The sequence below is a fragment of the Blennius ocellaris genome (assembly GCF_963422515.1).
Source record: "Blennius ocellaris genome assembly, chromosome: 1".
Taxonomy (NCBI): domain Eukaryota; kingdom Metazoa; phylum Chordata; class Actinopteri; order Blenniiformes; family Blenniidae; genus Blennius; species Blennius ocellaris.
This window is the reverse complement of record NC_137650.1, coordinates 870767-890440: the sequence shown is the minus strand read 5'-3', so window position 1 is coordinate 890440 and position 19674 is coordinate 870767. Positions and strand designations below refer to the sequence as shown.

Sequence of the window (19674 nt, the reverse complement as noted above, 5' to 3'; positions counted from 1 at the left end):
TGAGTCTCTTTCTGTTTCACTTGCTTTTGTTGCACTCTGGTTTTCACGTCTGGCACAACCACAGTCTGCGTGACATCACGAGTTCTGCAGGTGACAAGCCAGCCAAGTTGTGTGAGGTGTGATCCTGGAGTTCAACAAGAATCTTGATAAACTTCTTTGTATTGTCCCTTTGTCTGAGTGACTTGAGAGGTGCTTGTGTTTGTTGGGTAAACATCCAGCCATTTTGAATGTGCATCCGTAATCACAAGAAACATTTGTCCTCGGAACGGTCCCGCGTAGTCCACATGACTTCTTGACTATGGTGACTCTGGCCATTCCCACGGATGGAAAGGTGCAGGGGCAGGTGCTTTTTCATGCGCCTGATATTCATGCCATGCCTGAACAGTTTTTCTACATCTTGATCCATGCCTGGCCACCACGTGTACGATCTGGCCAGTCCTTTCATTTTGGTCATTCCTGTGTGAGTTTGGTGTACAGTTTGAGCATCCCTACTCTTCCTTCTGTAGGGATCACCCCAGAGAACACAGCCCTCTCTCACGCTGAGCTCCATTTTTCTCTGGTTGAAAGCTTTCAGGTTTGGATCATTTCAGGATGTATTCATGTACTTGTGACATGATAGCGTCTTTTGCGGTCCAGCTTTTCATCTGATTCGCATTTATCAATGTCTCATCCAACATGTCCAACATCAGGGCTGCTCAGTCCTCTCCTCCTTCCTTAATTTGACAGGGACTGGCCGTCTGCTCAGTGCATCTGCATTCACATGATGTTTACCTGGTCTGTAGACAATGTTGTACATCACTGCCTACCTTTGCACTCTCGGTGGTCCCATTTGGGGAATAGGCTTCTTTTCATTGAACAGATAAATCAACGGTTTGTGATCTGTGTAAATAGTGAAGTTGCACCCATACAAATATTTGTGAAACCTTTCAAATCTTCGTCTTTGTCCAACTGCGAGTATCTTGTCTCAGCAAAGTACGCGACAAAAAGTTCTGGATATGATCAGCTTTGTTCACACCACTGACCAAAATGTCATCCAGATACACTGCAACTCAGGGAATCCGACTGGACAGACTCTCCATTTTTCTCTGAAAAATGGCCAAAGTGGAGGCCACATCGAACAGTAATCTATTGTAGGTTAACAATCCCCTGTGTGTGTGTTAACTGTGAGGTATTTCTTGGAGTCCTCATCCATGAGTATTAGTTTATGTGTGACTCATGTCCAACTTGAGAAAGTGTGTACCTTTTAAAAGTGCATTGAACAAATCGTCCACTCTGGGTATTGGCTACTGTTCAAGTGAAGACACTGTGTTGACAGTGAGTTTGTAATCTCCACATATTCTGACTGTGCCCACTGGTTTCTCGATGGGCACTACCGGTGCTGCCCATTCTGAGTATTTCACACGTGTGATAATATCATCCTTTAACAACCTGTCAATTTCCTTATCAACTTTAGCTTTCATAGCATAAGGAATCGACCTTGGATGGAAGAAGCGTGGAACCGCATTTTCTTTCACATGAATTGTGGCTTTGGTGCCCTTCAATGTGCCCAGATCCTCCTTGAAACCTTCCTCATGTTTGCACAGCACTTCTTGTAAAGTCACATTTGTCTCATGTGACTTCTTCTCTGAGTGGGTAGGATGCACTTGGCGATCCCGGTGTCTGGCTTTTATTTCTCCCCAGTCCTCCAGCCAGCCTCTGCCCAGCAAAGAGGGGTCATGTCCTTTCACAGCCACTCGGGGCAGTTTGGCTCTTTCCTTTATATATGTCACTTGCACTTCAGCTGCTCCCACAACTTTCACTGGGTCTCCAACTTGATGAGCACTGGTTTGATGTGGGGTGTTTGGTTGTTTTTTCCACATTGTTTGAAATGTCTTTTCATTCATTACAGTAAGACTGTGTCAATCTGAAAATGAACTCTTTTGCCATGTATTTTCATGCTCTCTGTATAGGGATTTATTTTTCTCAGGTGTATGTCACTCATCCGCCAGAGCTTGAACTTAATGTGTTTCAATGCAAAAGGTCCTTCCTCTGAGCTGCCTGTGTTACTTTCCTTTTGCTGCTCTTGAGCGTTCTGTGAATGATGGCCTAAACGAGACTGCTCCCTTTTCACACCAGATTTTGCCTTTCTGTTTGATTATATTTCAACAGGCTGTCCCACATGCATGACATCTTTCTTGTTTAAGCTTACATTCTGCATTTTTGTGCTGTCCTTTGCAACGATAACACTCTTGAACACTGCCGCTCTTCAGCGCACTTCTATTTACTTTGAATCACTTCACCATTGCGCTTGGGTTCTGGAGCTCATGTGCCTGTTAATTTGCCGTTTCTTCTGCAACTGCGATGGACAAGGCCTTTTCACATGTTAAATCTGCTTCTGCCAGGAGTTGTCTTTGAATACGATCATCATTTATTCCACAAAGGAGCCTGTCTCTCAACTTCTGCTCCATGTTGCCATAATTACAGTCCTGTGCCAGCCTGCTACTCCATCACTGATTCATTTGGCTTCCGACTGAGTTCATCAAACTTGTACCTCTGGACGATTTCACTCGGCTTTGTTTCAAAGTGGTTTTTCACCACCGTCACCAGTTGACTGTAGATCTTCTCTTTTGGTTTATTTGGGTGGAGGAGGTTCCGCATTAAACTGTACGTAGATGCGCCGACCACACTGAGGAGAATAGCTCTCTGCTTTTCCCCGTCATCAATATTATTGGCCTCAAAAAACTGTCCCATTATCTCACAGTATTCTTCCTAGCTTTGACTTATAGCATCAAACGCTGCGAGAGTGCTGATGGTCGCCGTCTTCACTCGTGACTTTTACGTTACTCTCCGCCTTTTTAAAATCTTCTTGCCCAACTGCAACTTGTCAGTCTTGTTTGTCCTTGTCGCCAAAAAGATGGCCAAAATAACTTTGCACAACGTCTCAAACTTAAGTTCCGCCTTTACTTTCCTTCATGAGCAGGGTACAATCATTGGGTAAACATTTCTTCAGTCCAGCTTCTTCTGTGGTTCTAGCTCTTAATATTCCAATAAGTAAAATAAGCGTCCAATAAGTAACATGAGGCGAGTTCACCCTCTACTGGGCAAACCTTAGAACATATTAACAGTCTTAGTATACTATTCAGTATACCAAACTGTTTTTTAGAATATCCTTATTGTACCGCCCATGTGAGCGACTCAGAGCAGTGCGCTGCCGAGCGGAGACGGGGTTTTGAGAAACAATCTCTTTGACATAATAAAATCACTGAGGCTTTGAAGGATGTGTTTGTTCTTTTTCTTCACTTGTTCCATGTCTGTTTCGCTCCACGAGGGTTGATCTGGAATAATGAGCTTACTAATAATGGTCACGGGAATACAACTGCAGAAACATGAATTTATGGAGCACAGAATGACTTGTCGTCATGGTGATGAATTAATATTCCAACAATAAACACACACAAGAGAAACTCAGCCTCAAAACAACTGGATGTCAAACGTAAACTAAAAGAAGAGCAGTGAGGAAGCTCTGCCTGAAACATTTCTGCTGTAATAAAGAGAAACTGAGTGACCACAGTGCCGTCCGTTTATATTGTCCATGAAATAATCTGCTATAATCTCCCCAAGTCACACTTTTTTAATTAAGGAATGGTCTGGCTTTGGCAGCTCCTCTCTCGCAGAAAACACTACAGGATTTCTCCTTGCAAATATCGATCGTGTTTATTATCTTCCGAGAGGATTGGGCTGGACAAAATCACTGAACAAGACACACGACAATCAAAATTGTCCCGATTAGCCTGCAGTGTGTACCAGGCTTAACTAAGGATGAATTAATGAACAGAGGACTTCAGGGAGGAGGAGCTCTTCTCTTTCAAGTCATGACGTTTGTGAAATGGTATCATCTCACTGTGTTTTAACAAAGTCATCAGTTTTACCTTCCATTTATTTGCATTGTGTTCTTAAAATGTCAAAGGTAAAAATGTCCTGCTGAACGGCTCTCCTTCTGCTCCTCATGTTCTCCTCATCACTCAGCCTCTAATGTACAGTGAAGGGTGACTTTCTGTGGATTTCAATCTTCAGTTTCAGTTTGAGCAGCACTGAACGAATCCTGGTTTCTCATTTTCTGTCTCATGATCTGCATCGGCTATTATTTTGGACATTTCCTAGACTTTGAACTTCCTGTCTTAATCTTCCACATGTCTTCCACCTCCCGGACCTCTTCTTCCTCCTCCTCCTCCTCCTCCTCCTCCTCCTCTTCTTTTCCTCATCCTCCTCTTCCTCCTCCGGCCCTCATTTCCTTGCCCCCCCCAGGTCGTTCAGGACTTGCTGCCTCTTATCTTTCAGTGAAGGCGCTCGTCCCTCAGATGCCCAAACTGCTGAAGTCTCTGTTCCCAGCGCGAGACGACAAGAAGGAGCTGAGGCCGTCGCCTCAGAACCAGCAGGTCAGCACAGTCTGAAGTCTGAACTGAGTACTTCCTCAACTTTTAGTGAAATATCTAGTTAAAATGTCTAAAATGATGTTTGAGCCGTGAGGTCACATCAATTCGTCTCTCTGCAGCATGTGCCTCGCATCGTGACATCATCGGGAGGGGACGACGGCCAAGTCAAGGGGGACACGGTGAGATTGTGTTTGTTGCTTCTGGTTTTATCTGGTATTACTGACCACATTCCACCTGCACAATCTGTGATTCTCTGCCTGTCAGGGTGAAGCACTGACTTCCTGTTGTCAGCAGGTTCTAACGCTTAGAGATAAAGGTGGAGAAGTTCCTTATTTATTGTACAAAGTGTGTCATAGTTGGCGCTGTTATACAGGAGAAGAGGAAGATTGATGGCAGTCGGACTTATCCATCAGCCATTAGTGGAGTCAGGTTGGGAGTCCTGGAGAAGTCAGTGACACTTTCACATGTAACAACCCTTTTTCACGGAGGGAAATACATGTGAGGGTGATGAAAGGTTAAATGATTACTTTGACTTGATGGTGACGAGCTGCTGACCTCCTCCAGAGCAGCTTCAGCACCATCAAGAACCCAGAGTTCCACAGCTTCACAGTGCAGGTGAAGCATGAGGGGACCCGTCAGAGATGTGGTCTCTCTCTGGAAACTGATGGAGGATTGTAGAAAGTTGCTGATTGGTGCTGACTGTTTCTTGTTTTGCCTTGTCTGCATGCTTTCTTCTGTCCCCCTGCTGGCGTGGAAACCTCTGGTGTAGACTGCTGTTCTCCGGCCTCCAGCTAAAGAAGTCCCTCCTCTTCCTGTGCATGACCCGCATGACACCGCCCCCCTCAGCCCCCTCAGCCAGTCGTCCAGCGGCTACTTCTCCACTAGTGTTTCTACGGTTACACTGTCTGACGTCCTCCAGCCCTCCTTGTCGTCCTCCTCCCTCCTGGCTGCCGACACCTCATGCCCCCCAAACCCACAGCAGCAGGGTCCTGACGGGAACAATATTGTCACCTCTCCTTCCCAGTGTGGCACCAAGATGGCAGCCATTGCTCCACCGGCCTCACACACCTCCGCCGATCACCACGACATCCCCGTGGATGTGTCCTGTTCTGATCTCAAGCTGAACTCGGCCGGAGGAGGAGACAGAGGCTCAGGGAAGCTGGAGATTTGTTTGGACACTGAGGAGGGAAGCAGCCTCCTCCTCCCTGAGTGGCTGACGGGGGGGGCGAGCGTGACGGTGGGCAGCAGCAAGGCGGGAACCGTGCGCTATGTGGGAACCACACAGTTTGCTGAGGGAGTGTGGGTCGGAGTGGAGCTGGACTCTCCTGTTGGTAGGTACACCGTCCACGTCAGCCAGGGAACCTTCTGAAAACACGATTTCCAACCCGTGGTCGAGACATCACTTATCTGAGGCTGTGATGTTGTGTCTTGAAGTGACATGTAAGCGTCTTCCGTGCTGTCACAGGAGCTGTCACTCACGCCAGTAAAATGAACCGTCGCACCTCTAGAACATAGTGCTATGAATCATTAGAAGAAATTAATCATTACAAGTCTTCATGTCTTTTGACCAAACCTTTTACATTTTGTCCAGATACAGTACATAGAGATTCCTAATGACGGTTTGATAGCTTCCACTTATCATTAGATTAGATTAGATTATTAGAAGATCAGAAGCTTTTATTGTCATTGTGCAATAAATTGCACAACGAAATTACGGTGTAGCTAAAAAAACAAATCTCTCTCCACGAGTTATGTCCACGAGTCTCACTAAAACAATATACGTTTCAGATTGTTATGACTGTATACTAGTGCCCTAGGAGGTTTGCCCCCCCCCCCCCCCCCCCCCCCTCAGCCTCATGTTGGACATGTTTGATGATGATGATGATTATTACTATTACTATTATTGGTATTGTTCCTTTTCCTGTAGGCTCAGGTGTTTTGAAAACCCACAAATGTAAAAAGAAAGCCTGTCTCCTGGTTTTAAAGCTCTACCATGGTGACCGAATCACTGCTGTTGATTTTGTTCTTCATTGTACTGCCTCCCTGTACTTTTCTCCTGCAGGTAAGAATGATGGTGCTGTGGGAGGTCGGCGGTATTTCAGCTGTAAACCAGGCCACGGGGTGTTGGTCCGTCCGGACCGCCTGTCTCTCCGGAGCGCAGACCCCCCGCCTCCCGCCCAGCACGTCCCCGTGCTGCGAGGAGAAGCCTTGGCCGCACGGCGGTCGGAGAACCGCAAGTCATGGAGCAGCTAAAAGAGGAGAGCCAGGAGCGTCGGGGGAGAGGAACTCCCTGAGGTCCTGCTCCTCAGCTATGCAACAGGCCACACATCAGAACTGACCCACTGCCGAACCTCTAGTAGTTGGAAACTACAGTCACGACATCCACTCACCACATGGATGCAAATGAAATGAAGACAGTAAAGAAACCTGTAAAATGCAGGTGAGCTAAGGAGAGACAGCAGAGTGCTGCTGGGCAGAGGGCAGATCCTGCTTTATGAATGGCTCTGGGTGGGAGCAGGCGGGGAACCTGAGGCTGAAGAGACGTCCAGGGAAGCTAACGCCTTACATCCCTCTTCTGGATGGAGGGAGTGAAAAGCTTCTGCTTCACTTTGATGACTTGCTTTTCATTTTAAATGTTAATGGTTCCTTATCGATAGTGTTTCCCAGTTTCTGCACCACATTAGAAGGTGTTTTTATGTCAGGACACCAGCATAAACTACACGTTTGAATTGTATTCAAAGGTAGCTTTAGTTGAAAACATTCCAAAAATCCCCAAACAACTAAAATAATGTGAAGAGTGAAGTATGTTGATGTCCTCTGAGATGTTTGTGTTCAGGTCAGAGGTCTTCAGCCCACAGGCCTGCAGCTTCCTTCACTATTTCACATTTTGAGGTGACAAATGTGACTCTTAAAGAAAATATTGTTCAGATGTTAACACATCAACAAACAACTCCCGGTGAACAAGCTAAACAGCAAAATCTAGTTAAATGTAAAAGAGCCTGGAAACAGCTCAAACTATGAACCAGTCATGATGTGTCAGCAGTTTTTAACTGTGATTCCTTTGAGTGACGTTTCAGCTCTTTAGGTTGACATGTAGTTTACCCATGAGGTCCACTTTGTACCACATGATGGCGCCCTGTCCACCCTCTGAAGAAGAACCAGGACAGGCTGGACCCTGGAGTACCTCACTACTGCCACCCACCGTGCCAAAGTGGAAGTACTGTTCATGTCCGTGTTTCCTGTGCGTGGAAGAGGAGTGACGTGAAGCTTACAGCGCTCCCTGCTGGTCCCTGCTGGTCCCAGCTGGTCCCTGCTGGTCCCTGCTGGTCCCTGCTGGTCCCAGCTGGCCTCACACTTCACCTCCCAGGAGCCTTCTGTGATGGCTGGAGCCTCCCGCCGTGTTGAAGAGGGATCCTCCCAGAAAGTGCCTTCACCTCGTCTTGATATCCTGTGTGTGTGTGTGTGTGTGTGTGTGTGTGTGTGTGTGTGTGTGTGTGTGTGTGTGTGTGTGTGTGTGTGTGTGTGTGTGTGTGTGTGTGTGTGTGTGTGTGTGTGTGTGTGTGTGTGTGTGTGGGTTTTGCACTGGAGGTGTTGGACGAGGAACCTTTGCATGTTGCATGAGCTTAAGTTTCCTGCTGAGCAGCTGTCAGCTGGTGTGTGTGTGTGTAAACAACACCCTGCTGCAGCTGTTTTAGTGGCATAAAGATGAGTGTGTGTGAAGAGAGACGCTTCAGACGTGAGCAGAGAATATTATTTGTCTTTGATGCCCTGCATATCTTTGGTTTGTGTCCAGCGGCTGCTCTGAATACATCCAGGAAAGGGTTAAACCACACGACGGCAGTGGCAAGACTCTTGACTCCTCTGGAACAGAAGCTCATCAGTGTTTCAGGCTGTTGGATTGATTTCAACCATCTTGTTCTTGAAGGTTCCAGAGGGAGATGCTGCGGCCCTCAGGACTGGAGGGTCAGTACTTCCAGTCCGTCCATCCTTCCAGTGAAGTGTCAGTTGAAGACGAGTTGGGAGGGTAGGAGTATCGTTAGGTTAGGTTAGAGTTAGGGTTGGGTTAGGTTAGGTTATGTGATAAAGGCTAGGTTAGGGCTAGCCCAGGTAACTCTAACCCATCTCGTCTGCAGAACAGTTCCAGACGTTAGAACTGTTGATGACAAACTTTATCTGGAAATCTTTCTAATTTTCATTTGTATTTTCATGAATTTACTATTTATATTTGAATGCTAGTACACATGCCTTTATCACACAAACACTTATCAAGCCTTTTTATTTCAAGTATTATTGCACAAGTGATTTGCGTAAAATTGCTGCTATTACCATATAAATTTGTAAATGGATCGTTGAGTCATCCATTGTATTTTGATGAAATGTTTTTAAATCCTAAAATGATTAAAATATGCGTTTGTGATTCAAATAGCATATATATTAAAATATATATATATAGTTGGTTGTTGATTAGTTGTTGGGTCGGTTGGTTGGTTGGTTGGTTGGTTGGTTGGTTGGACGGTTGGTCTTTGGGTCACTCGGTTGGTCGGTTAGTTGGTTGTTTGGTCGGGTCAGTTGATTTGTTGGTCTTTGGGTCGGTTGGTTAGTCGGTTGGATGGTTGGTGGATTGTTGGGTTGGTTGGTCGATTGATCAGCCAGTTAGTTGGTTGCTGGTTGGCTCTATTGTTAACTGGCAGGATGTGAACATTGTGGTTTGTAGTAGTTTGATAGTAATGGTGTGTGTGTGTGTGTGTGTGTGTGTGTGTGTGTGTGTGTGTGTGTGTGTGTGTGTGTGTGTGTGTGTGTGTGTGTGTGTGTGTGTGTGTGTGTGTGTGTGTGTGTGTGTGTGTGTGTGTGTGTGTGTGTGTGTGTGTGTGTGTGTTGGTCTGAGATCACTTCAGGCTTCTGGATTTCTTTTCATGTCCTTGTGCCTCAGAAACCATGTGACCATTTATCTTTTAAAAATTCACTCATATCTTCCACACACTGTTTCTCATATCAGCACTTCGACTCCTTTGCACAAGGGGAGGAACTGAACGGTTCCTCTCTGGGACTCTTGTATGTGTTGAAATACAAACTTTTCTATGATTCAATGTTTTTCTTTCATTCCCTGATTTTGGAGCAATATGGTTCTGATGGAGCGCACCAGGAAGGTTGCTTTTGTTTTTTCAGCACAGTCTTGGTCATCTTTGCAAAGCAAACATTAGCGTGTCACAAGAACGGAGCCTGTGCAAACGCCCGTTCCTCATCATGCCAGAGGAACCCTGAGCGATGTTCCAGTGGGAATGGGAACCCCCCGTGGAGCCGTGTGGGAGTAGATCTAAGCCCAAGTTCCTGGACTCCTGCAGTCCCAACCTTCCACCTGTCAACTCGATGCTTCCGACTGAAATGGTGTGTGAAGCAGCTCAGGGTCCCATGTCTACATTTCCAGTGAGAAGAAAGCTTGCGACGTGCTGTGATGCACCAGCAGGAGCCATCAAATCTGATCTCATTGATCGGGATCAGAATCGTTTCTTATGAAGGCCCACTCGTCTTAAAAGTCCGATGTTCAGTGATGATCCAGACAGAAACCTTGTGTCTGCAGACCTCTGCCGGCACATCGGAGCCCAAACAAATCTCTCCAGCAGCCTATTTTGAAACCAGTTGCTGTGTCTGAACTGACTCCTGCTGCAGTCCGATGGTTGGTACCTTGTCCAGGACTATAAACCAAGGAGCTTCTGGAGCCTCATCGGTGGAGACTCACCGGAGCTCCTGGCCAGTGAGGTCCAGTGTCCAGCAGCTGTTTCTAGTTCCATTGTGAGGAGCACAGTCACATTCAGTTGTCATTTAGTCAGTCCTTGTTCCCCTCAGTGACAGAGTCCTGGTCTGAGCCCCCCTGCCCCCTGCCTTAATGTGGCCTTCAGACTGCAGCCAGACCAGGTCTCAGCAGGACCTCTCAGACAAGGTCCCTTTAAATCGCCTGCTGTTCCCCATGCAGGGAATTTCCACTGGGAACTGGAGAGGAAACTGCATTATCACAACTTTTATTTTTAAGTTGCCCACTCGGCTCAACTCCTCTGACTCGTCTCAGGTGCAGGTGGAGGTGGAGGTCCAGGAGGATCCACTGCTTCACGGCGCTTCTGGTTCAAAATGACAAATGTCTTCAGAAAGTGTAGAGAAGCTCCAATGTGTGAAATTGATTTTCATCTGAGTGTCTCAGCATGAAGATGTTGGCTCCTCATCAGGGCCGTTATCAGCAGCATGGCAGTGCTTTTCTCTGTCCTCCACCCTGCTGCTGGAGCCTTTATCTACACCTGGTTCTCTACACCTGTTCTCTACACCTGGTTCTCTACACCTGGTTGGAGTCACACCGGCTCTGCTGGTCAGTCACCTGTTGATACCAAAAGACGCAGGTCTTTTCCACCAAAAGGAACCAGGTGCTGGTTCAGAGCCAGGGACAGATTTAGCACCAGTTCTTTGTCTTTCCACTGCCAAAGCCCCGACCTATCAGGGGCTAAACTGGTGCTAAACTGGCCCCACATCATAACTGGGCCAGAGCGGGTCCTGACACGTTTTCAGCTGGGGGCGGAGTTATTGCTTCCTACAAGGCTGAAGAGATGCTGAACTGGCTTTCTGAAATTTAGAGCGAACATCGCCAAAGCAAGATTGAGGTAAAAAAAACAATAGAGCGACGAGGAGAGGCAGTGTTTTCTCGCTCTATGGTTGTCATCTGACTAAATCGGCGTGTCTGGGAATACAACAGGACATAGTGGGAGCGTACGTTAGGAATACAATTAAACAATTCAAAGAGGAGTACCGGAACCAAACGACGGGAGCTTCTTCTTTGTATTCCTCATTCTTTTCCGGAACTTTACATGATTTTCGGTACATTGTAGCTTCTGAGGTTTTCCACATAAGTGCTTGGGGCGACGTCTGCAGTGAAGTACGTTGTTTTGGAGAATCGATGACGTGGCTCTCACTGACAATGGAAAACCAACCGATTCTTTGTACGTGCACATTGAAGAACTGGCCCTGAACTAGAACCTGGTTCTTTCTGGTGGAAAAACCCTATGAGAGGTTCACCACATCTCACACCCTCTGTGTGTGTGTGTGTGTGTGTGTGTGTGTGTGTGTGTGTGTGTGTGTGTGTGTGTGTGTGTGTGTGTGTGTGTGTGTGTGTGTGTGTGTGTGTGTGTGTGTGTGTGTGTGTGTGTGTGTGTGTGTGTGTGTGTGTGTGTGTGTGTGTGTGTGTGTGTGTGTGTGTGTGCGTGCGTGCGTGCGTGCGTGCGTGCGTGCGTGCGTGCGTGCGTGCGTGCGTGCGTGCGTGTGTGTTTTAAAACTTAAAAACCAGATCTGAGCACAAGTTTGGGTTTGATGATTAAAGTATTTGTTTTCTTCCTGTAATTCGATGCTGCAATCCAAAGAATAAATGTGTGGAATCCTTCATTCGTCATTTCATTGTTTGATTGTCTGAACGGTTGTGAAAGGAAAGTGACGAGGAACATTATGGGAGGTTTTGTTTATCAATGCCAAACCAGTTGAATTTAATTTATTTGACAAGAACCACAAGCATCATGTACATAAATGTTGTTGTGAATGTGCTGAGCTCAGCAGTTTGTGGTGGAAAAGTTCAATCGGACAAATTTACATTTGGACGATGATTTACTAATGGCAACATATTTCAAGTCCTACAAAATGATTTCATATTTGTGAATTATTGTGCAATAAATAATTAAATCTCACAATCTGATCTCTTAATGTGTCCAAACAGTAACAGAGGTCATTTATTGGTTTTCCAGGCCATCGTGCAGCTGAAGAAGCAGGATGATTGGCGGTTTCTTTTATGTTCTCTGGTCATTAGTCCTCTGTGGAAAGCGTTGGTTTGGACGGGATGTCCAGACGCCATCCTGGAGCTCCTGGATGAACCGGGCCAGCATGTAGACATCATGGAGTCTTAAACTGTGAAACTTTCTTTTAGAATAATGCCTCTTCCATTTCAGTGGATTTAGGAATCCTTCAAAAAATGTACGTGCGCCCAAAAACAAAATGGGGTGTGCCCATAAAACTTGGATCGGAAAAACAATGCGTACGCACATCTACACGCACTTTCCTTTCATAGATCACAGTCCAGCTGGGAGGTTGACAGTTCTGCCCTCAACACGCCCACTTTCTACCATAAATGGTCAATGCAAAGCCTCATCAATACTTTGACGTCTCAATCAGCCTGTTGATCGTCGCCATTTGATGCTAAATCCTGAGGGAAAAGATGAAGAAAAGGAATTTTACAGTGAGAGAAACAGCCATGGAGGAGGTGGAGGTCAGGAAAAGTAGTGGAATCACTAATAATAATAAAAAGCAATCGGCAGAGCGTCGTCACCGCTGTGTGAGAACTATCAGTGACTGTAGAGGTGGAGGAGAAGAGTCTGATCTGAAGGTGGAGGTCAGAGGAGAGTGACATCATGTTGGTCAGAGGAGAGTGACGTCATGGAGGTCAGAGGAGAGTGACGTCATGGGGGTCAGAGGAGAGTGACATCATGGGGGTCAGAGGAGAGTGACGTCATGGGGGTCAGAGGAGAGTGATGTCATGGAGGTCAGAGGAGAGTGACGTCATGGAGGTCAGAGGAGAGTGACATCATGGGGGTCAGAGGAGAGTGACGTCATGGGGGTCAGAGGAGAGTGACGTCATGGGGGTCAGAGGAGAGTGACATCATGGAGGTCAGAGGAGAGTGACGTCATGGGGGTCAGAGGAGAGTGACATCATGGAGGTCAGAGGAGAGTGACGTCATGGAGGTCAGAGGAGAGTGACGTCATGGGGGTCAGAGGAGAGTGACGTCATGGAGGTCAGAGGAGAGTGACATCGTGGAGGTCAGAGGAGAGTGACGTCATGTTGGTCAGAGGAGAGTGACGTCATGGAGGTCAGAGGAGAGTGACATCGTGGAGGTCAGAGGAGAGTGACATCATGGAGGTCAGAGGAGAGTGACGTCATGGAGGTCAGAGGAGAGTGACATCGTGGAGGTCAGAGGAGAGTGACATCATGGAGGTCAGAGGAGAGTGACGTCATGGAGGTCAGAGGAGAGTGACGTCATGGGGGTCAGAGGAGAGTGATGTCATGGAGGTCAGAGGAGAGTGACGTCATGGAGGTCAGAGGAGAGTGACATCATGGGGGTCAGAGGAGAGTGACGTCATGGGGGTCAGAGGAGAGTGACGTCATGGGGGTCAGAGGAGAGTGACATCATGTTGGTCAGAGGAGAGTGACGTCATGGAGGTCAGAGGAGAGTGACATCGTGGAGGTCAGAGGAGAGTGACATCATGGAGGTCAGAGGAGAGTGACGTCATGGAGGTCAGAGGAGAGTGACGTCATGGGGGTCAGAGGAGAGTGATGTCATGGAGGTCAGAGGAGAGTGACGTCATGGAGGTCAGAGGAGAGTGACATCATGGGGGTCAGAGGAGAGTGACGTCATGGGGGTCAGAGGAGAGTGACGTCATGGGGGTCAGAGGAGAGTGACATCATGGAGGTCAGAGGAGAGTGACGTCATGGGGGTCAGAGGAGAGTGACATCATGGAGGTCAGAGGAGAGTGACGTCATGGAGGTCAGAGGAGAGTGACGTCATGGGGGTCAGAGGAGAGTGATGTCATGGAGGTCAGAGGAGAGTGATGTCATGGAGGTCAGAGGAGAGTGACGTCATGGGGGTCAGAGGAGAGTGACATCATGGAGGTCAGAGGAGAGTGACATCATCATGGAGGTCAGAGGAGAGTGACATCACCATGGAGGTCAGAGGAGAGTGACATCATGGAGGTCAGAGGAGAGTGACGTCATGGAGGTCAGAGGAGAGTGACGTCATGGAGGTCAGAGGAGAGTGACATCATGGGGGTCAGAGGAGAGTGACGTCATGGAGGTCAGAGGAGAGTGACATCGTGGAGGTCAGAGGAGAGTGACGTCATGGGGGTCAGAGGAGAGTGACATCATGGGGGTCAGAGGAGAGTGACGTCATGGAGGTCAGAGGAGAGTGACATCGTGGAGGTCAGAGGAGAGTGACGTCATGGAGGTCAGAGGAGAGTGACGTCATGGGGGTCAGAGGAGAGTGATGTCATGGAGGTCAGAGGAGAGTGACGTCATGGGGGTCAGAGGAGAGTGACATCATGGAGGTCAGAGGAGAGTGACATCATCATGGAGGTCAGAGGAGAGTGACATCACAATGGAGGTCAGAGGAGAGTGACATCATGGAGGTCAGAGGAGAGTGACATCACCATGGAGGTCAGAGGAGAGTGACGTCATGGAGGTCAGAGGAGAGTGACGTCATGGAGGTCAGAGGAGAGTGACGTCATGGAGGTCAGAGGAGAGTGATGTCATGGAGGTCAGAGGAGAGTGACATCATGGAGGTCAGAGGAGAGTGACATCACCATGGAGGTCAGAGGAGAGTGACGTCATGGGGGTCAGAGGAGAGTGACGTCATGGAGGTCAGAGGAGAGTGACGTCATGGAGGTCAGAGGAGAGTGACGTCATGGAGGTCAGAGGAGAGTGACGTCATGGAGGTCAGAGGAGAGTGACATCATGGAGGTCAGAGGAGAGTGACGTCATGGAGGTCAGAGGAGAGTGACATCACCATGGAGGTCAGAGGAGAGTGACGTCATGGGGGTCAGAGGAGAGTGACGTCATGGGGGTCAGAGGAGAGTGACATCATGGAGGTCAGAGGAGAGTGACATCATCATGGAGGTCAGAGGAGAGTGACATCACCATGGAGGTCAGAGGAGAGTGACATCATGGAGGTCAGAGGAGAGTGACGTCATGGAGGTCAGAGGAGAGTGACGTCATGGAGGTCAGAGGAGAGTGACATCATGGAGGTCAGAGGAGAGTGATGTCATGGAGGTCAGAGGAGAGTGACGTCATGGAGGTCAGAGGAGAGTGACATCATGGAGGTCAGAGGAGAGTGACGTCATGGAGGTCAGAGGAGAGTGACGTCATGGTGGTCAGAGGAGAGTGACGTCATGGAGGTCAGAGGAGAGTGACATCATGGAGGTCAGAGGAGAGTGATGTCATGGAGGTCAGAGGAGAGTGACGTCATGGTGGTCAGAGGAGAGTGACATCATGGAGGTCAGAGGAGAGTGACGTCATGGAGGTCAGAGGAGAGTGACGTCATGGAGGTCAAAAGAGTGACGTCATGGAGGTCAGAGGAGAGTGACGTCATGGAGGTCAAAAGAGTGACATCATGGAGGTCAGAGGAGAGTGACGTCATCATGGAGGTCAGAGGAGAGTGACGTCATCATGGAGGTCAGAGGAGAGTGACGTCATGGAGGTCAGAGGAGAGTGACGTCATGGAGGTCAGAGGAGAGTGACATCATGGAGGTCAGAGGAGAGTGATGTCATGGAGGTCAGAGGAGAGTGACGTCATGGTGGTCAGAGGAGAGTGACATCATGGAGGTCAGAGGAGAGTGACGTCATGGAGGTCAGAGGAGAGTGACGTCATGGAGGTCAAAAGAGTGACGTCATGGAGGTCAGAGGAGAGTGACGTCATGGAGGTCAAAAGAGTGACGTCATGGAGGTCAGAGGAGAGTGACGTCATGGAGGTCAGAGGAGAGTGACGTCATGGGGGTCAGAGGAGAGTGACGTCATGGAGGTCAGAGGAGAGTGACATCACCATGGAGGTCAGAGGAGAGTGACATCACCATGGAGGTCAGAGGAGAGTGACGTCATGGAGGTCAGAGGAGAGTGACATCACCATGGAGGTCAGAGGAGAGTGACATCACCATGGAGGTCAGAGGAGAGTGACGTCATGGGGGTCAGAGGAGAGTGACGTCATGGGGGTCAGAGGAGAGTGACATCATGGAGGTCAGAGGAGAGTGACGTCATGGAGGTCAGAGGAGAGTGACATCATGGAGGTCAGAGGAGAGTGACGTCATGGAGGTCAAAAGAGTGACGTCATGGAGGTCAGAGGAGAGTGACGTCATGGAGGTCAAAAGAGTGACGTCATGGAAGTCAGAGGAGAGTGACGTCATGGAGGTCAGAGGAGAGTGACGTCATGGAGGTCAGAGGAGAGTGACATCACCATGGAGGTCAGAGGAGAGTGACGTCATGGGGGTCAGAGGAGAGTGATGTCATGGAGGTCAGAGGAGAGTGACGTCATGGAGGTCAGAGGAGAGTGACGTCATGGAGGTCAGAGGAGAGTGACATCATCATGGAGGCCAGAGGAGAGTGACATAATGGAGGTCAGAGGAGAGTGACGTCATGGAGGTCAGAGGAGAGTGACATCATGGAGGTCAGAGGAGAGTGACGTCATGGGGGTCAGAGGAGAGTGACGTCATGGAGGTCAAAAGAGTGACATCATGGAGGTCAGAGGAGAGTGACATCATGGGGGTCAGAGGAGAGTGACATCATGGAGGTCAGAGGAGAGTGACATCATGGAGGTCATAGGAGAGTGATGTCATGGAGGTCAGAGGAGAGTGACATCATGGAGGTCAGAGGAGAGTGACATCACCATGGAGGCCAGAGGAGAGTGACATCATGGAGGTCAGAGGAGAGTGACGTCATGGAGGTCAGAGGAGAGTGACATCATGGAGGTCAGAGGAGAGTGACATCATGGAGGTCAGAGGAGAGTGACGTCATGGAGGTCAGAGGAGAGTGACGTCATGGAGGTCAAAAGAGTGACATCATGGGGGTCAGAGGAGAGTGACATCATGGAGGTCAGAGGAGAGTGACGTCATGGAGGTCAGAGGAGAGTGACGTCATGGAGGTCAAAAGAGTGACATCATGGAGGTCAGAGGAGAGTGACGTCATGGAGGTCAGAGGAGAGTGACGTCATGGAGGTCAAAAGAGTGACATCATGGGGGTCAGAGGAGAGTGACGTCATGGAGGTCAGAGGAGAGTGACATCATGGAGGTCAGAGGAGAGTGACGTCATGGGGGTCAGAGGAGAGTGACGTCATGGGGGTCAGAGGAGAGTGACGTCATGGAGGTCAGAGGAGAGTGACGTCATGGAGGACAGAGGAGAGTGATGTCATGGAGGTCAGAGGAGAGTGACATCATGGAGGTCAGAGGAGAGTGATGTCATGGAGGTCAGAGGAGAGTGACGTCATGGAGGTCAGAGGAGAGTGACATCATGGAGGTCAGAGGAGAGTGACGTCATGGAGGTCAGAGGAGAGTGACGTCATGGAGGTCAGAGGAGAGTGACGTCATGGGGGTCAGAGGAGAGTGACGTCATGGAGGTCAGAGGAGAGTGACATCACCATGGAGGCCAGAGGAGAGTGACATCATGGAGGTCAGAGGAGAGTGACATCACCATGGAGGTCAGAGGAGAGTGACATCATGGAGGTCAGAGGAGAGTGACATCACCATGGAGGTCAGAGGAGAGTGACATCACCATGGAGGTCAGAGGAGAGTGACATCATGGTGGTCAGAGGAGAGTGACATCATGGAGGTCAGAGGAGAGTGACATCATGGAGGTCAGAGGAGAGTGACGTCATGGAGGTCAGAGGAGAGTGACATCATGGAGGTCAGAGGAGAGTGACATCACCATGGAGGCCAGAGGAGAGTGACATCATGGAGGTCAGAGGAGAGTGACGTCATGGAGGTCAGAGGAGAGTGACATCATGGAGGTCAGAGGAGAGTGACATCATGGAGGTCAGAGGAGAGTGACATCATGGTGGTCAGAGGAGAGTGACATCACCATGGAGGTCAGAGGAGAGTGACATCACCATGGAGGCCAGAGGAGAGTGACATCATGGAGGTCAGAGGAGAGTGACATCATGGAGGTCAGAGGAGAGTGACATCATGGTGGTCAGAGGAGAGTGACATCACCATGGAGGTCAGAGGAGAGTGACATCACCATGGAGGCCAGAGGAGAGTGACATCATGGAGGTCAGAGGAGAGTGACATCACCATGGAGGTCAGAGGAGAGTGACATCATGGAGGTCAGAGGAGAGTGACATCATCATGGAGGTCAGAGGAGAGTGACATCACCATGGAGGTCAGAGGAGAGTGACATCATGGTGGTCAGAGGAGAGTGACATCATGGAGGTCAGAGGAGAGTGACATCATGGTGGTCAGAGGAGAGTGACATCATGGAGGTCAGAGGAGAGTGACGTCATGGAGGTCAGAGGAGAGTGACGTCATGGAGGTCAGAGGAGAGTGACATCATGGTGGTCAGAGGAGAGTGACATCATGGGGGTCAGAGGAGAGTGACATCATGGTGGTCAGAGGAGAGTGACATCACCATGGAGGTCAGAGGAGAGTGACATCACCATGGAGGCCAGAGGAGAGTGACATCATGGAGGTCAGAGGAGAGTGACATCATGGAGGTCAGAGGAGAGTGACATCATGGTGGTCAGAGGAGAGTGACATCACCATGGAGGTCAGAGGAGAGTGACATCACCATGGAGGCCAGAGGAGAGTGACATCATGGAGGTCAGAGGAGAGTGACATCACCATGGAGGTCAGAGGAGAGTGACATCACCATGGAGGCCAGAGGAGAGTGACATCATGGAGGTCAGAGGAGAGTGACATCATCATGGAGGTCAGAGGAGAGTGACATCACCATGGAGGTCAGAGGAGAGTGACATCACCATGGAGGCCAGAGGAGAGTGACATCATGGAGGTCAGAGGAGAGTGACATCACCATGGAGGTCAGAGGAGAGTGACATCATGGAGGTCAGAGGAGAGTGACATCACCATGGAGGTCAGAGGAGAGTGACATCACCATGGAGGTCAGAGGAGAGTGACATCATGGAGGTCAGAGGAGAGTGACATCATCATGGAGGTCAGAGGAGAGTGACATCACCATGGAGGCCAGAGGAGAGTGACATCATGGAGGTCAGAGGAGAGTGACATCACCATGGAGGTCAGAGGAGAGTGACATCATGGAGGTCAGAGGAGAGTGACATCACCATGGAGGTCAGAGGAGAGTGACATCACCATGGAGGTCAGAGGAGAGTGACATCATGGAGGTCAGAGGAGAGTGACATCATGGTGGTCAGAGGAGAGTGACATCATGGAGGTCAGAGGAGAGTGACGTCATGGAGGTCAGAGGAGAGTGACATCATGGTGGTCAGAGGAGAGTGACATCATGGAGGTCAGAGGAGAGTGACATCATGGTGGTCAGAGGAGAGTGACATCATGGAGGTCAGAGGAGAGTGACGTCATGGAGGTCAGAGGAGAGTGACGTCATGGAGGTCAGAGGAGAGTGACATCATGGTGGTCAGAGGAGAGTGACATCATGGGGGTCAGAGGAGAGTGACATCATGGTGGTCAGAGGAGAGTGACATCACCATGGAGGTCAGAGGAGAGTGACATCACCATG

The 19674-nt window shown here is 49.1% G+C and overlaps 1 protein-coding gene across 2 annotated transcripts in view; it reads left to right on the top strand.

Annotated features, from left to right (window-relative positions):
- LOC308132966 (kinesin-like protein KIF13B) overlaps window positions 1–12099 on the top strand; it is a 76724-nt gene extending 64625 nt beyond the window's left edge. The window contains exons 35-38 of one of the 2 annotated variants that reach the window (XM_080500200.1): window positions 4318–4415; window positions 4532–4591; window positions 5182–5743; window positions 6475–12099. In XM_080500200.1, the coding sequence (XP_080356326.1) occupies window positions 4318–4415; window positions 4532–4591; window positions 5182–5743; window positions 6475–6665 (911 nt within the window). In that variant the 3' untranslated portion in view covers window positions 6666–12099. Of the gene's footprint in view, window positions 1–4284; window positions 4416–4531; window positions 4592–5181; window positions 5744–6474 lie in introns of both variants that reach the window. The other variant, XM_080500199.1, reaches the window with a different exon arrangement.
- The last annotated feature ends 7575 nt before the right edge of the window (window positions 12100–19674 follow it).